The sequence below is a fragment of the Olea europaea genome, unplaced genomic scaffold (assembly GCF_002742605.1).
Source record: "Olea europaea var. sylvestris unplaced genomic scaffold, O_europaea_v1 scaffold349, whole genome shotgun sequence".
NCBI classification, from domain to species: Eukaryota; Viridiplantae; Streptophyta; class Magnoliopsida; order Lamiales; family Oleaceae; genus Olea; species Olea europaea.
Genome location: NW_019254008.1, coordinates 445779 through 459604, shown reverse-complemented (window position 1 = coordinate 459604; position 13826 = coordinate 445779). Strand labels below are relative to the sequence as shown.

The following is a 13826-nucleotide window of genomic DNA, read 5'->3' as shown; positions in this document are numbered from 1 at the left end:
CATGCCCAAGGTCATTCATTTCAAATTCAGCACTTAGCACATTTTTAATCTCATTTATATCACTTATTTTCTGGCCAATTAACAACATATCATCCACATATAACAGCAAATAAACAGTCACACAGTTGCTGTTATCCCTTTTAAAATGCAAGCAATGGTCAAATGAACTTCTCACAAAGCTAACTGAAGACACAAGTTATCGAAATGTTTATACCATTGTCTAGGGAATTGTTTTAGGCCATAAAGTGATTTTTTTAACAGGCATACATGATCAGATTTTCTATTATCAATGAAACCTTGAGGCTGTTTCATATATATGGTTTCATCAAGGTCTCCATGTAAAAACACAGTTTTAACATCCATTTGCTCTAATTCATAAACATAATATGGGATATCCTGAAGGAGTGAAGGGGTACATGCTTTGGGTGAGAGAAATTGGGGATTTTAAGATGATAACCAGTAGGAATGTGACCTTCAATGAAAATGAGATGCCTTGTTTAGATAGGAAGGCCTCTAGTGAGGAGCCTAAGGTCCAGGAAGAGGAAAATACTAGGCTGCAGATAGAACTTGAACCTTCACCTGATCTTGTAGTTGAAAATCAAGAGGAAAATGAAACTGTGGAAGAATCAGGTGATGAAACAGTTCAAGGGCCTACTGGTGAGTTAGTGAACCCTTTAGGTGATTATCAGTTAGCTAGAAATAGGGTTAGAAGAGAAATAAGAGAGCATATTAGGATGCAAGACTATTTGTCACTTGCTATGTTGTCATATCAGGATTTAACTTTTAAAGAGCCTAAATCCTATAAGAGGCTATTAGTTGTCAGACTTCCAAGGAATGGCAGCTTGCTATGGAGGAAGAAATGAGGTCCTTAGTGAAAAATAAGACCTGGAGCTTATTACCTAAACTTGAAAATAAATCTCTAGTTGAAAATCTAGGCTCAAGTTTTTCTACACTTTGGTGTGAATATGCTGCACAACCAAAGGTTTTTAAGTGTGTATAGTCAGCCAACCTACCTGTCCACACTTCCTCAGGTGTCCTACTAGCTAATGCACTAGTTGGGATCTTAAAGACCCAAGAATCGACTCAACAAATGATCGAAAACTCTCAGACCAAAAGCATCAAGTTTATCATCGATTTGTTTGTACCCGTCTATACAATGTGAAAACTCATAAACCACAGTCCCAAACCACAAACACAGAGGCAGTCGCTTCAATGGACCCAAGTTACTCAAACACGAACCGGAAACTCTCCACAAAACCCAACCGAAGAATCACTAAGACTCTAAGCACACACGGTGGCCAGAAAAACAGAGGTTTAATGGCTCAATCACCAGATTCACGAAGAAGGAAAAGAGGCAGAAAACACAAAGTCACGAAGAGAGAGACCCCAGAAGGTTCCAGAGAAAAAATCACGAAAAGGCAGAGAAAGAGTGACTCGAATTAGGACCAAACAGACTCAGACCTCGTTTATATCATAATGGGTCATCACCGTAGATGTTAGGTTAAGTAGATCAAAGGGTCCAGAGCAACACACATAGGTTATTAGGTTTGGGCCGGGTTTCAGCTGCTTTCAACATTAAATTATTAGGCAATGGGCTGGGTAGTATCTGTTGGACCAATTATATCATCATTGCCCAAATGAGCTAGACACACAAGTATTTGGCATCACAGCCCAATAAAATGTAATTGGGATGTCAATAAATGGGAAGAAGCTCTGGCCTGAAGTTGAATCCACAAAACCTTCTATCTGGGTTGTTTTTAGTCGATGAAGCCCTTGTAACACAGATTTGTCCACACAAACGGACAGACTCATAAAAAATTGACGAAAATGAATTATTAACGAGTGGTGGATGGAAAAGACTTTGGCAATACAATTTTTTCAGGTTCTTAAAGTTACAAATCCATGTGTATTGTTTTAAAAGATTGAGTAGCAAATAAAATCTACATAAATTCCGTGGAACTATGCACGATCTTCGAGAAATTTATTTCTTTACCGGGGTATTTTTAAAAAGTCTAAATTAATGGGTGTCAATTGAAAAATGTTTACTTTTTAAATTTAGCATTAAACTATCTATTATTCTCTTAATGAAAAAAAAGAAGCAGTCTATTTATTTTTTCAATTTGTTGCGGATTTCGAGAAGTAGCTTCCATGAGAAGTTACATTAAAATGATGTTATCGACATTTCAAATGTCATTCTCGATATTTGAATCTCATTTATATTTTAAAAGTACACATGTCAAATCACAATATTAAATGTTCTCGACATTTCAAATATCATTCCGAGCATGACATTTCTGTACATTTGAAATATAATTCTCGATGTTTCTATATTAATGAGAAAAATAGCATTAATTGTGATTTGACATGTGCACTTTTGAAATAAATATGGTAGGTTATGTGTCAAAAATTTATTGGCTAATAAATTTTTTGCAAAAATGTCCATTTATTGTCTTTGTGTGAAATCATAAATTGTTTACAGGAGTATTTTAGTGCAAAATATTTCAAAATGGACATTTTTTTTAAGAATTTATGAAGGATAATTATATTACCACTATAAATTTTATTAAGTGCACCACATTTTTTTTATTTACTTAAATAGCCTCAAGCAAAATTACATAATTAGAGTTTTGGATTAATGAACCATTACTGTACTCAATATATTATAATGATTTCCGGTTATTGAATATCCAGTATTCAACTATCCAAGTGGGCAGATAGTGGATGAAGGAAGTGATCAAAAGGAGTCAGACTACACCTCACACACTACTGGAAACTCTATCACTACATATAGTAGTGGCGCATCCTCAATCAAACTTAAGACAGCCGGGAAAGCACTACTTCACTTGTGGTGTACTTGGGCCTGGCCATTGTAGTGGTGAAATGAAATTTCAAGTCAACGTTGCAGCCGCAACTAGAGGCGGAGCAACCATGACGACACCGTCAAGAACTGCTACTTCTCCACCATCCAGCAGCAAAGTTTCACCGACAACTCCAAACACTATAACGACACCCATTGCAAGCACTGTTTCTCAATAGAGTTTATCTTTCATCATACTGAAATTTTCAGAATGTGTTGAAAGGATGAAAAAAATGAGTAGTAGTGTTGCGATGATAAGCACACCGCAATACTTTATTTATTTTTTAATTTTAGTTTTTATTAGATCATGAGTATATATGTAAATTTAGTGTGGTGTATTTATTAAAAATATATTTAAATTGTGGTGTGATTATAATGTGGTGTAGTAAGTAAGTTTTGTAGTGGTAATATAATTACTCATTTAATTTATGAAAGTAAATATTTTTGCAAATGGACACGTGAAATTGGACATTTCAACTAATTTCCTCTTCTTTACCAAATATTACAGGACATAAGTATCTAGTGACAAAATGAAAGTACCAAAAAAAAAATGCAGAATGTAAAATGAACCACGTGCGTGTGAGTCGACTTCTTGAGTCATTTCATCGATCAGTAATTCTGGGTGCAAATTATTTCCTTGATCATTAGGATAATCTTGATTTCATTTAACATTTGCATATTTATTATTTATTATATAGTGACTGATATCTCCATGAGAAAAGGGAGATACATTCTCTCCATTCCTGTCAATAAATATATTTGATACACATAAAAACACCATGTTTTATTTTTCATTTTAATCAGTAATACACAAAAAGGAGATGCAAAAGTCTAAACCGAATTTCAGTGTTCGAATCTGCATGCAGCACGAAGATGGAGGCCTCCATCGATCTGCTGTGTCAACATAGTTCTGTAACTCACAGCCTTTTTTTCGTCATCCAACTTAAACGAGAAGACACCGAGCAGCAATGCAGCAAATACTTTCATCTGCCTGTAAGCAAACTCTTTTCCAAGACAAATTCTTGGGCCTGCCTGCATACATACATTAGTTATATGTTCACAATCTTTAAGTTTAATGGTTTAGAATGCAATTGTACTTATGCTTTCTTGAAAAGGATAAATTTGGTGAAAATGGAAAAAGAAATGAAATTTAACACTGGATATGCTACTATCGTAGATACAACTTTTTTTTTTTTTTCCCGGATTCATGTTAGCATAATTTGTGACTAGTTCATTGTGTACTCATACTGACGGATGTGAGTCAGCAGAGGATGTAGGAGGTGTATGTTAAAGAATCGATTAAATAAATAAATACGTTTTATCTCCAGCACTTTAAGTTTTATATGGGTTACAATATGATGAGTGGACAGCAGTCCTAAATTTAAGTCTCGTTATCACCTATTTATTAAGATTATGCACGTGTGAGTATTTGATAAGAAAAAAGATTCCGGCCAACATGTGAAAGCGTGTTAAAGAAAAATTTAATAACTGAATGTGTTCCCCAAAGAAGGAGTATCCAAGAGACTTACTTGAAAGGCTGTGAATTTAAAAGAGCTTTCTTGCTGAAAGACACCATTTTCGTCTAACCATCTCTGGGGCCGGAACTCCTCTGCATCCTCGCCCCATAAAGATTTCATCCTTCCCATTGCCCATGGTTGGTACAAAATCAAGTTTCCTTTCTTCACGCTGAATCCATCTGGGAAAGTATCATCTGAAAAACACACCTTCCCATCCTGGTACGTCAAAATATAATTGAATAAAACAAGCATAAGAATGAAAGCCAATGTAGTGCACAAGCGCTAAACTTGAAAATGGGAGCAAACTTGGCGTTTATACGTATCAAACTGAATATAAAATGTTTCTTACCACCGGGACTGCTGGATAAAGTCTGACAGTTTCTGTTATGGAAGCATGGAGAAACTGCATTTTGTCCAGTGCTTCTTCAGGAATACTGTTAGCCATTTCATCGATGCTTGGATTCTCTTGAAGTATTGTCGCTTCCCTCACTTCTTTTGCAATCTTTTCTTGTATAAGAGGATGTTTGCACATCATGTAAAAGAACCAGGAAAGAGTGCTTGCTGTCGTATCCTTCCCAGCAATTATAAAACTTAGTATTATGTCTTTCAAGTACTTCGAATCTGTTTCATTCATTTCCAGAAATCTTGACAAAATATCTCCTTTACTCGCCTGTTTTTAGACACGTCCAAAAATCCATCAGGGATTAAGCCCCAATTTGAATTATGAGACTAATCATAAGCAAAAAGCCATCAGAAACATGAAAAGCACACGCATATTTTGTGGTCCACCCTCAATGCGTGAGCTACATCTATGTTAACAAGATGTGTAAAAAAGATGTCATGTCTCCCTTGTAGCCTCCCCGTAAAATCTCTTATATATGATTGTTATATCAGCTTGATTAGCAGTTGAAGGCACAAGGTACGTAATGATTAGGCTTCACACAGTCCAAGAAAATCTGTTATTTTTATAGTACTTCAAGAAAAATTTGATGATTATTTAGTTAAACTCACTGGAAGGTCATCGTTTGGCTTGTGCACTTGTTCGATCTTGTTTTGAATGACTTTGTAAACGAATCCATCAACTATCTTAATACATTTTTTCAATTTAGCCTCTGATCCAATGTTAAAATACTGTTTGATTGGCCAGGATACATCAACATAGCGATAACAGGTCACTTCATTTGCTTCATCAAAAGCCTTGGAAAATTGAGTCCCTTCCTCGTTTGTTCCACGCATACTGTCTAGATCAACACCAAGTACAACCTTGAACACTGAATCCAAACTGGATTTCATGAATAAATCCTGTGAATTAGAGAACTCATTAATACATTATCTGACGAAAGAATTCTGATATGGTTTTATCATGGTATACGAGGCTTTACTTGAATTTCTATGATCTGATTTGAGGCTATAGCTTCAGAAACTATCCCAGCAAGTTTTGCTGCATTGGTTTTGAAGACACCACTGCTAAAATCCTTCAGGTTTCGAGTTGAGAATTCGTAACTCGACATCTTCCTCTGGTGTCTCCACCTTTCTCCATCAACTGTGAAGATCCCATCACCCAGGAGATCTTTCAAGATGTTATGGTGGTACCAGCCCTGCAAAAGTTGATTTCGTGTAACTTAGAAGTCAAGAAAGCTTAACATTCAACCTTAGGATTCTGCTTATATGACCCGATCCTCATAATCTATTAAGCCCTAATCCCGAAATTTCCATTTTGACCGTTTGCATGAACAAGCAAAAGCCAAGTTAAGTATATCAAATTCAATCCTTATTTTGTTTGGGCAACCTAAGCATGGGTCTGGATTTGTATTTCTTGCTGACTCACACGAACAACGTATTTATCCGAAGATTCAATATACCTAAACTTTATGTCATAATAAAACACCATATACTGTTTAGCCTAGATGGTTTAAATTCAATTCTGCCAGACTTATCGACAATTAATTCACACCAGCTTAAGCTGGAGTACAAGCTGTGGTAGCCAACTCATTTATTGATCCTCTCAAGCTTGAAGATTGAAAGAACAGATAAGATCAAAGACTTATCTATTAAAGTAAGTTATTTCTATCATCTTAGTGAGCATAATCAAGATGAAAATAAGCATAAAGAGTTTGAATTCTGAGAATTAAATCGTCATTCTCATATTTAAGAGAAGTACAATATTACACTTTTAACAGTCGTAATAGATAGAGTGGAAAAGGTGATGCTAATACCTTGCCATAGTTTGCAAAATTTGTTTTGAGAACATATTCGACAATTGCAGGATCTGCAGTGTAGACTTCGCTATTGCCAAGGTAAAGCAATCTGAAAGTGATATTTTTTTGCGTCAATTCAGTCATGTAATCGTACAACCTGCGGAAATTAAGCAGCAGATGCAACACTGTTCCAGCAATTGGATAATATTTCTTCTTCTCCTTCTTTGATGATCCTAAGATTTTCTTGACTGCACATAGTGCTAGAATTGCAGCAAAAATTAAGACTAACAAGGAGTTATTCAGAGTGCGTATGTCCATGGCAGTCCTCTCTGTGTGTATAATGGTCGTAGTTTCATATATATATATATATATATATATATATATATATAGAGAGAGAGAGAGAGAGAGAGAGAGAGGAAAAACCAAATGAATTTGAAAGACACAGTAAGAGCGATTTTTTTTTTTTTTTTTTTTCTGTAGTTTTCTTGAGATATTTGTTTTTAATTGTGATCTATTGAGTCAGAAGGTCCACTAGGTGATAAAATGAAATTTTTTCCCTTATTTGTTCCTTCGATCTTTTCTCCAACTTGTGAAGAGAAAATTGCATCTTTGGTCCTTAACATGCGATCTTTTTAGCAAGTTAGTACCAATTTTGCTCTTGAAACTTTTGATGTCATTCCATGAGAATCTTAATGAACGAGAAACCGATCAACTATTCATTATAAATGTCAAGTGCATTGCATGTGTAGCAATGTTTGAAGGTGATAGTAAACCCTAATAATCTTGATTAGAGATAACGATATAGAAAACAGAAAGAAATATAAAATTTTAAAGGAAAAATTATGCATCTTGTCCTTCACCGATCCCGAACCTCTTGACCAATTGTTCCCCCAACCCTTATTACCGACCACTCCCACATCCCACCCCACACTACATCAACGTAATCCATCTCAATCGCCTCCATTCACCCATCCTCCTAAACTTGTCCCCACTTTCCTTCTTTTCTTTTCTTTTATACTTTTAAATTAAACAAAAAATTTAATTGAGACATGTTTCTATGTTCACATAATACTTTAACCAAAATTTGGACCATTTTCATTGTTATGAACTAATTGTGCCTAAAATCAAAGCGGTTAAGGATGACTTGCACTTTTTTAAAGTTCAAGAACCAACTTACAACCTGAAAAATTAGTTTGAGACCAATGGTGCAATTTTCCCATTATAGAAATATCATGTTTGGCTAATCTTAAAATCTTTATTAAAATAACTTCCAAAATAAATTATTATATATATAGGCTTTAAAGTAAAGGAAAAAATAACTTATTTTTTACATGTTTACGAATAAAATTCACTTAAAAATGAACATTTACCTATTTCTAAACTTAGCCAAAACATGCTCTAGTAATGTAGTTTTTCTTTATTCTAAATTGGCTCAAAAAGTGGGTCCACCACTAGATATGATGAATTTCCTAGTTCGTTAACAATTTGTTTGGGAGTGATTTTTTCCCCCAAAAAAATTGATTTTTTTATTGTTATTTCACTATTCCAACCTTCATATTTGACTTTTTCTCTCATAGGTGGATCCCACTTTATTCTTAATAGTCAAAAAATCAATTATCAAAATCATTCCCAAACAGACTCTAAATCTTTTATCCCACTTCTAGAATCCGACGGCAGTTGTTGAAAAGTAAAGGAAGGTTTCTGCACTCAAGAAAGATTTGGGTCAATAAAATGCAACTGATGAGCCAGGATGATGAATATATTTGGAAAAATATAGCAAAATGACAAAGACTTGAAGTGCCACTGTGAATAAATCATTTTCTCTGTAAACGTAAATTCACTTACGTAAACCCCGCGCCTAAGTTCTGAGAAACAACTAACTAGATATTTTTCATATTTGTTCTATTTTCCTGACTTTTTCCAACTTATCTACGTGGCAAAAGAAAAAATTGTTAATTTTACAAAATATGACCATTCAAAAGGTTTAAGTCCAACTTGATACAATTAGACTTAACCACTCTATCGAGCACAGTTGATAAGTGTATTTCATACACTTATTTAGATATAAAAATATAAACATTTAATAGTTCACTTGAACAATTATAGTCTAATTTAATGTATATTTCATTTATTAGGTGAAACTCGATGAATGGAAGTGAAATTAAAAGAAAGAAGTGAAAATTGGCAAAAATGGCAAGATCCAAAGTTTATGGACTAAAGTGTAAATATTCAAAAGTTGTGTTGGACCTCACGATAACGTTTCAAGAATGCTAGAGATCAATAGGATGCAATTAAAAGTCAAATGGAATGAAGTATAACCAAAATATATTCACAAATCAATTTTCAACTGTACAAGGGCGTTCCAGATTTTCAGCCAGAGATTGGGATCCACTTTTCGCACAGAAAAAGTTTGAATTGGAAAAGAGTTATTTCTAATAAAATTGTAGCCCTTTGAGTTGTCTTTAAGACCCAATTTGAATCGTCTCAATCGGATATCGGAAGAGAAAATTATGATAAAAATATTAAAGGAAGTGCAATATAGAAAGTTTCCCAAGAAATAGTGCCTAGGCGCCGCCACCACTCTATCTTCGTGGTGTCACCTGATGAGAATTAGGGTGCGATTTTGTCCCTTTTAAAGTGTTCGCAGTGCCACTACATGCCTCATCAAATAGAAGTTTGAAAAATCACATTAAATCGAAAAAAAAAATCACAGCATATAATTCTTTGTTTGCTTTCATCAAATAGAAGTTAGAAAAATCATATTAAATCCTATAGTATAGTTCCCGTGGGAACATTAATCTGAACTCAAAGGCCCACTATATTACTGGTTACAAAAATCGTATATTTGCAATAGAAAAACTCAACAACAGTCCCAACCCATGCGCTCCTAAGAGCAAGAACTCAATTTTAAAAGTTCTGCTCAAGAATAAAGGTACAAAAAAATAACATAATAGAGGTCAATCCGTGCCCGTAGGAAAAAGTTAAAATTAGAAAAGGTCCTGGCATGTGAAGAACATGACAAATTGTAACTGCCAATATTAAATAAAATCCTATCAAAACATGCAGTATGATATGATATAGATGATAACAGAAAGGGCCTATACGACTTTTTATTAGAATAAGGCTTCTTGTACATTATTTGCTTGACATGGAGTTTGACATTCCATTGTTTTCAAATGTTTTCAAAAATGGAATTGACGGGAAAGTGTGTTTTTTTTTCAAAAGTTGTCTGATATGATGTCCCCACGTGGCACAATGTAAAACTTAATATCAAACTTCATGTACTTGTAGCATGATTCTTTTTATTATCCTTCTATCTATTTTATTGGTATTGTTTAATGCACGAACATTCATGATATATTTAGTATACTAAATTGAATAAATCAGACAAGATTAAGAAAGAGAGATGTTTAATCTAAAGACAAAATATACATCTTCAAGTTTATATTGAAGAATCGAGGAAAGGCTCAGTTTTTACAAGTTCTGCTCAGTCATGGGATTCGAATCTTCACAGGTAATTTTCTTTTTTTGATGGACGTGAATAAGAAAGAAATAATAGATTAAAAGTCACAAAAATAGTTGAAAGAAGTATGCTTTTGAGTCATATGGGCCCCTGTTTGGTTTAGTTTACAAAATTGATAAAAAAAAAAATTAAGTTAGCAATTAATTTTAATCATATATTTTATGGGACCCACAATTTTTATCAACTTTCCAATCAAACATTTTTACAAAAATTTAATAAAAATATAATTTTTCGCAAAATCAATCAAGGGCAAAAACAACTACGTCATATGATCCACTAGAAATAAGACCTCTATTCTACTTTCCAAGTCCCCTCTCTTTCTTGAAGTCAAATTCGAATGTCTTATTTCCCCTTATTAGTTAAGCTTGCATATCCATGTTAGAATATTTTCTAAATTTTCTGATCTTGATTAATAGAAAATGTCCACAGAAAAAAAAAAAGTTACAATTTAGAAAATAGAGATAAGAGCATTTGAGAGTCCTGCTTTTCTAAAAGGTTCAGAAAATCATATTAAGCAAAATAAGTTTGATTTACTTTTAGAAAACCAAACGTGATCTTGGTAACACTATTTATATACTATCCTAGTTGATGATTCTTTCACAAAAAGGTATCTATATATTTCCTGCCATGAGAAATCCCTAGTCATTATGTTTTGTCAGTGGGTATATCTAATTTCATCTAGTTCATGTGCAGCTTACTCCTCAACAAGCCCCATTAAAAGGTCCTTTTTTTGGCTGCCCTATACTTGTTTCTTGATTCTCTCTCGTTTCATTTGTAATTAACGCGCAATAGTTTCATCCGTTTGTGGTGTACAAAATGATTGCATTGTATAATGTTAATCGTGTCACTTGACTTGTGTTATTCACAATTTAGTTGTTGTAACGTTGAATGAATCTAGCATGTGTATGCCTATACATAACCCTGATGAGAAGGCATTTGATACTTTTTAGGGAAACAATAAAATTTGAGAAACCTGATGGATATGGTCTATTAAATTTTGAAAAAACCTGTAAACTTAGTTTTAAGAAGTATGTTGGGTTGAAGAATAATTGCTGACCTCAAAGGCGCAATGAATTTGATAGATGTTTTAGCCTGGAAAACACCATTTTCGAGCCATATTTCCACACAGAATTCTCTCCCCGAATGCATGTCATCGTTACCATTGCATAGCACTTATAGTTCACACCATCTCTTTTCTCTATTCTGTAACCATCCTGTAAAATGCCGTCTCTGTTTGAACTCTTGCAATTCTGCAGTATCAGAGATGAACAAACTCCTGAGCAAATCCTTACATATTAAAATTTGACGTATCAATGGCTGCTTTTATCAATCAGTGTACTATTGTCAAAGGCTGTCATTTACACAGTTTAACCTTGAACCAAGTAAACTTCAATTTCTGAAAGTTGCAGAGCAGCTAGATTGTCCAACTGGGCCTCAAAAGTGCACATGGCCTGATGGTTCAAATGTTTCAGATGGTCATATGTCACATGTCAAACAAATGGGACATTTACCTCACAGCCAAACAAGTATCTTCATGTTGCCCCCCAGGGCACTTCTCCATTGGCAAAGGACGGACGCTGTCAAACTTTACAGAGCAGAGGTCGTGAGTTCGAAACATGGGGCTCTTGGAAGGCAAGGATTTATTCTTGGAAGGCAAGGGAACATTTGGAAGGCAAGGATTTATTCTTGGAAGGCAAGTGGGAACTTGGAAGGCAAGGATTATTCTTGGAAGGCAAGGTGCAACTTGGATTGGCTTGCTTGACACTTTGTCAGACCAGGTGGGGAGCGCTCGGACCCTGGCCAGTCGGAGGCACATCCTGCGATTAACCGGACTGTGTGAAGAGGGGCCGGATCACAGACCCAAGGATTAGTCAAGAATTGGACACCTTGTAAAAAAAAAAAAAAAGTATCTTCATGTCACCAAAAAATTTATTTTCCCTCTGATTATGTGATGAAAATATTCATATTATCTTGCCTATTCATCTCAAGACTTAATACCATCAATACATTCTTTATAGCTTCCATAATCGGGACTTCAGGTGATCCTTTCATCGAGAATTCATGGACAATACCATCAACTTCAATCATGCTGCATCCTGGAACTGGCTTCCTTATCTCTTTGTCTTTCATCAAAGCTCTTATTCTCTTCAGATCATCAAATCTACCAGCTTTGGCATATACATCACACAAATTGATATAAAAAGCATGGTTTTGAGGTTCCAAACAAATCAAGTTTTCAGCAATTTTTTCTCCTAGCTCGACATTTCCATGCAATTGACATCCTCCAAGTAGTGCACCCCAAACAAAAACATCCGGCTCCATGGGCATACCCCTGATAAGGTCTTCAGCCTCAACAAACTGCCCAGCTCGGGCAAGTATGTCAACCATACAAGCATAATGTTGCACCTGCGGCTCAATACCATAAACACGCCTCATTGTGTCAAAACACCAGCGACCTTTCTCCACCAGGCCCGCGTGAGCACAGGCAGACAATAACCCAACAAATGTCACAGAATTAGGCCGTACACCAACAGCTTCCATATTTGCAAAAAGCTTAAATGCTTCCTCCCCGTGCCCATGAAGTGCAAATGCTGAAATCATAGCTGTCCATGCCAAAACATCCTTCTTAGGCATCCCATTGAAAACCTCAAACGCTCTTTCAACACACCCACACTTCCCATACATGTCCACCAAAGCCGTCCCAATCACCATATCACATTCCATCCGACTTCTCTCCAAGTAACTATGCAACCACCTACCATGATCGCCGGCACCAAGAGAAGCACATGCAGAAAGTACACTAGCCACCGTAATTTTATCCGGCCTATCCATATCCCTATCATCACTGAAAATCTGCATGTCTTGGAAAAATCCTAAAGCCTCCTTCGGCCTACCCCCTTGAACAAAGCCCGTGATCATTGAATTCCAAGTAATGATGTCTTTCCTGTCCTTCATTTCCTTGAACAAATCTAATGCGACATCAAGCTCTCCACCTCTCAAATATCCCACAATCATCGAATTCCAAGAAACAATATCCCTATTTGACATTTCATCAAACACCCTCCTCGCATCATCCAAAAACCTGCCCTCCGAATACAGACTTATCAAAGCGTTTTGCACATAAACATCGGCTTCATACCCAAACTTCACTGCATGCGCATGGATGCTTCGACCCATTAAGCCATCAACCCTCTTGGCACATTCTTTTAATACAAAAGGGATGGTAATACTATCAGGAGACAGATTATTACACAACATCTCTTTATATAAAATTAAGGACTCGCACGAAAAAGGGTCCTTAATTTTCGTTGAACTTGCTCTAATCATGGCATTGTATGCAAAAAGACTTGGCTCGGCAATGCGTCTGAACACTTTGACCGCATACTTGAGACCGTCAGGTGATTCATTGACTGTACAGAGGAAGAAGAGGAGGCGAGAGATGAGAAAATAATGATCATTTGGAGATAAATTTGGGGATGTAATGATGTGGGAATGGATTTGTTTAATCACCCTGATGCTCTTGCAATTGTGTATAGACCGTGCAAGTATGTCCTTGAAATTTAGCCGCATGGATTCGATCATTCTTCGTTTAATTTGGTTTATTGGCGGGAGATCTTTAGAATGTAAAGGGAGCCAACTCGTCTGATTCGGTTGATCAACTTATTAGCCTTGTTTCAAGCTCTAATTTTTTTTTTTTTTTTTTTTTTTTTGGGGTTGAAAAATAAAAATTT

General features: G+C 35.5%; 2 protein-coding genes across 2 annotated transcripts; both read right to left on the bottom strand.

Moving 5' to 3' along the window:
• Positions 1 to 3536: 3536 nt before the first annotated feature.
• On the bottom strand, positions 3537 to 6923 carry LOC111386285 (cytochrome P450 704C1-like). Its single transcript, XM_023010747.1, has 6 exons — positions 6591 to 6923; positions 5757 to 5972; positions 5386 to 5676; positions 4724 to 5044; positions 4387 to 4590; positions 3537 to 3889 (listed from the first exon to the last, which is right to left on the bottom strand). Exons 1-6 carry the CDS (start codon positions 6888 to 6890, stop codon positions 3701 to 3703), a joined length of 1521 nt encoding a protein of 506 aa, XP_022866515.1. The 5' UTR covers positions 6891 to 6923; the 3' UTR covers positions 3537 to 3700.
• Positions 6924 to 11058: 4135 nt separating this feature from the next.
• LOC111386292 (pentatricopeptide repeat-containing protein At5g66520-like) lies at positions 11059 to 13755 on the bottom strand. Its single transcript, XM_023010753.1, has 2 exons — positions 12012 to 13755; positions 11059 to 11631 (listed from the first exon to the last, which is right to left on the bottom strand). Exon 1 carries the CDS (start codon positions 13675 to 13677, stop codon positions 12040 to 12042), a length of 1638 nt encoding a protein of 545 aa, XP_022866521.1. The 5' UTR covers positions 13678 to 13755; the 3' UTR covers positions 11059 to 11631; positions 12012 to 12039.
• Positions 13756 to 13826: the final 71 nt, after the last annotated feature.

Coding starts and splice junctions, on each gene's coding strand:
- LOC111386285 (XM_023010747.1), bottom strand. CDS start 6,890: ATGGACATACGCACTCTGAATAACTCCTTGTTAGTCTTAATTTTTGCT. Junction 5,677..5,756: donor ATCAGATCATAGAAATTCAA/GTAAAGCCTCGT, acceptor TCTAATTCACAG/GATTTATTCATGAAATCCAG. Junction 5,045..5,385: donor AGCCAAACGATGACCTTCCA/GTGAGTTTAACT, acceptor GTCTAAAAACAG/GCGAGTAAAGGAGATATTTT.
- LOC111386292 (XM_023010753.1), bottom strand. CDS start 13,677: ATGATCGAATCCATGCGGCTAAATTTCAAGGACATACTTGCACGGTCT.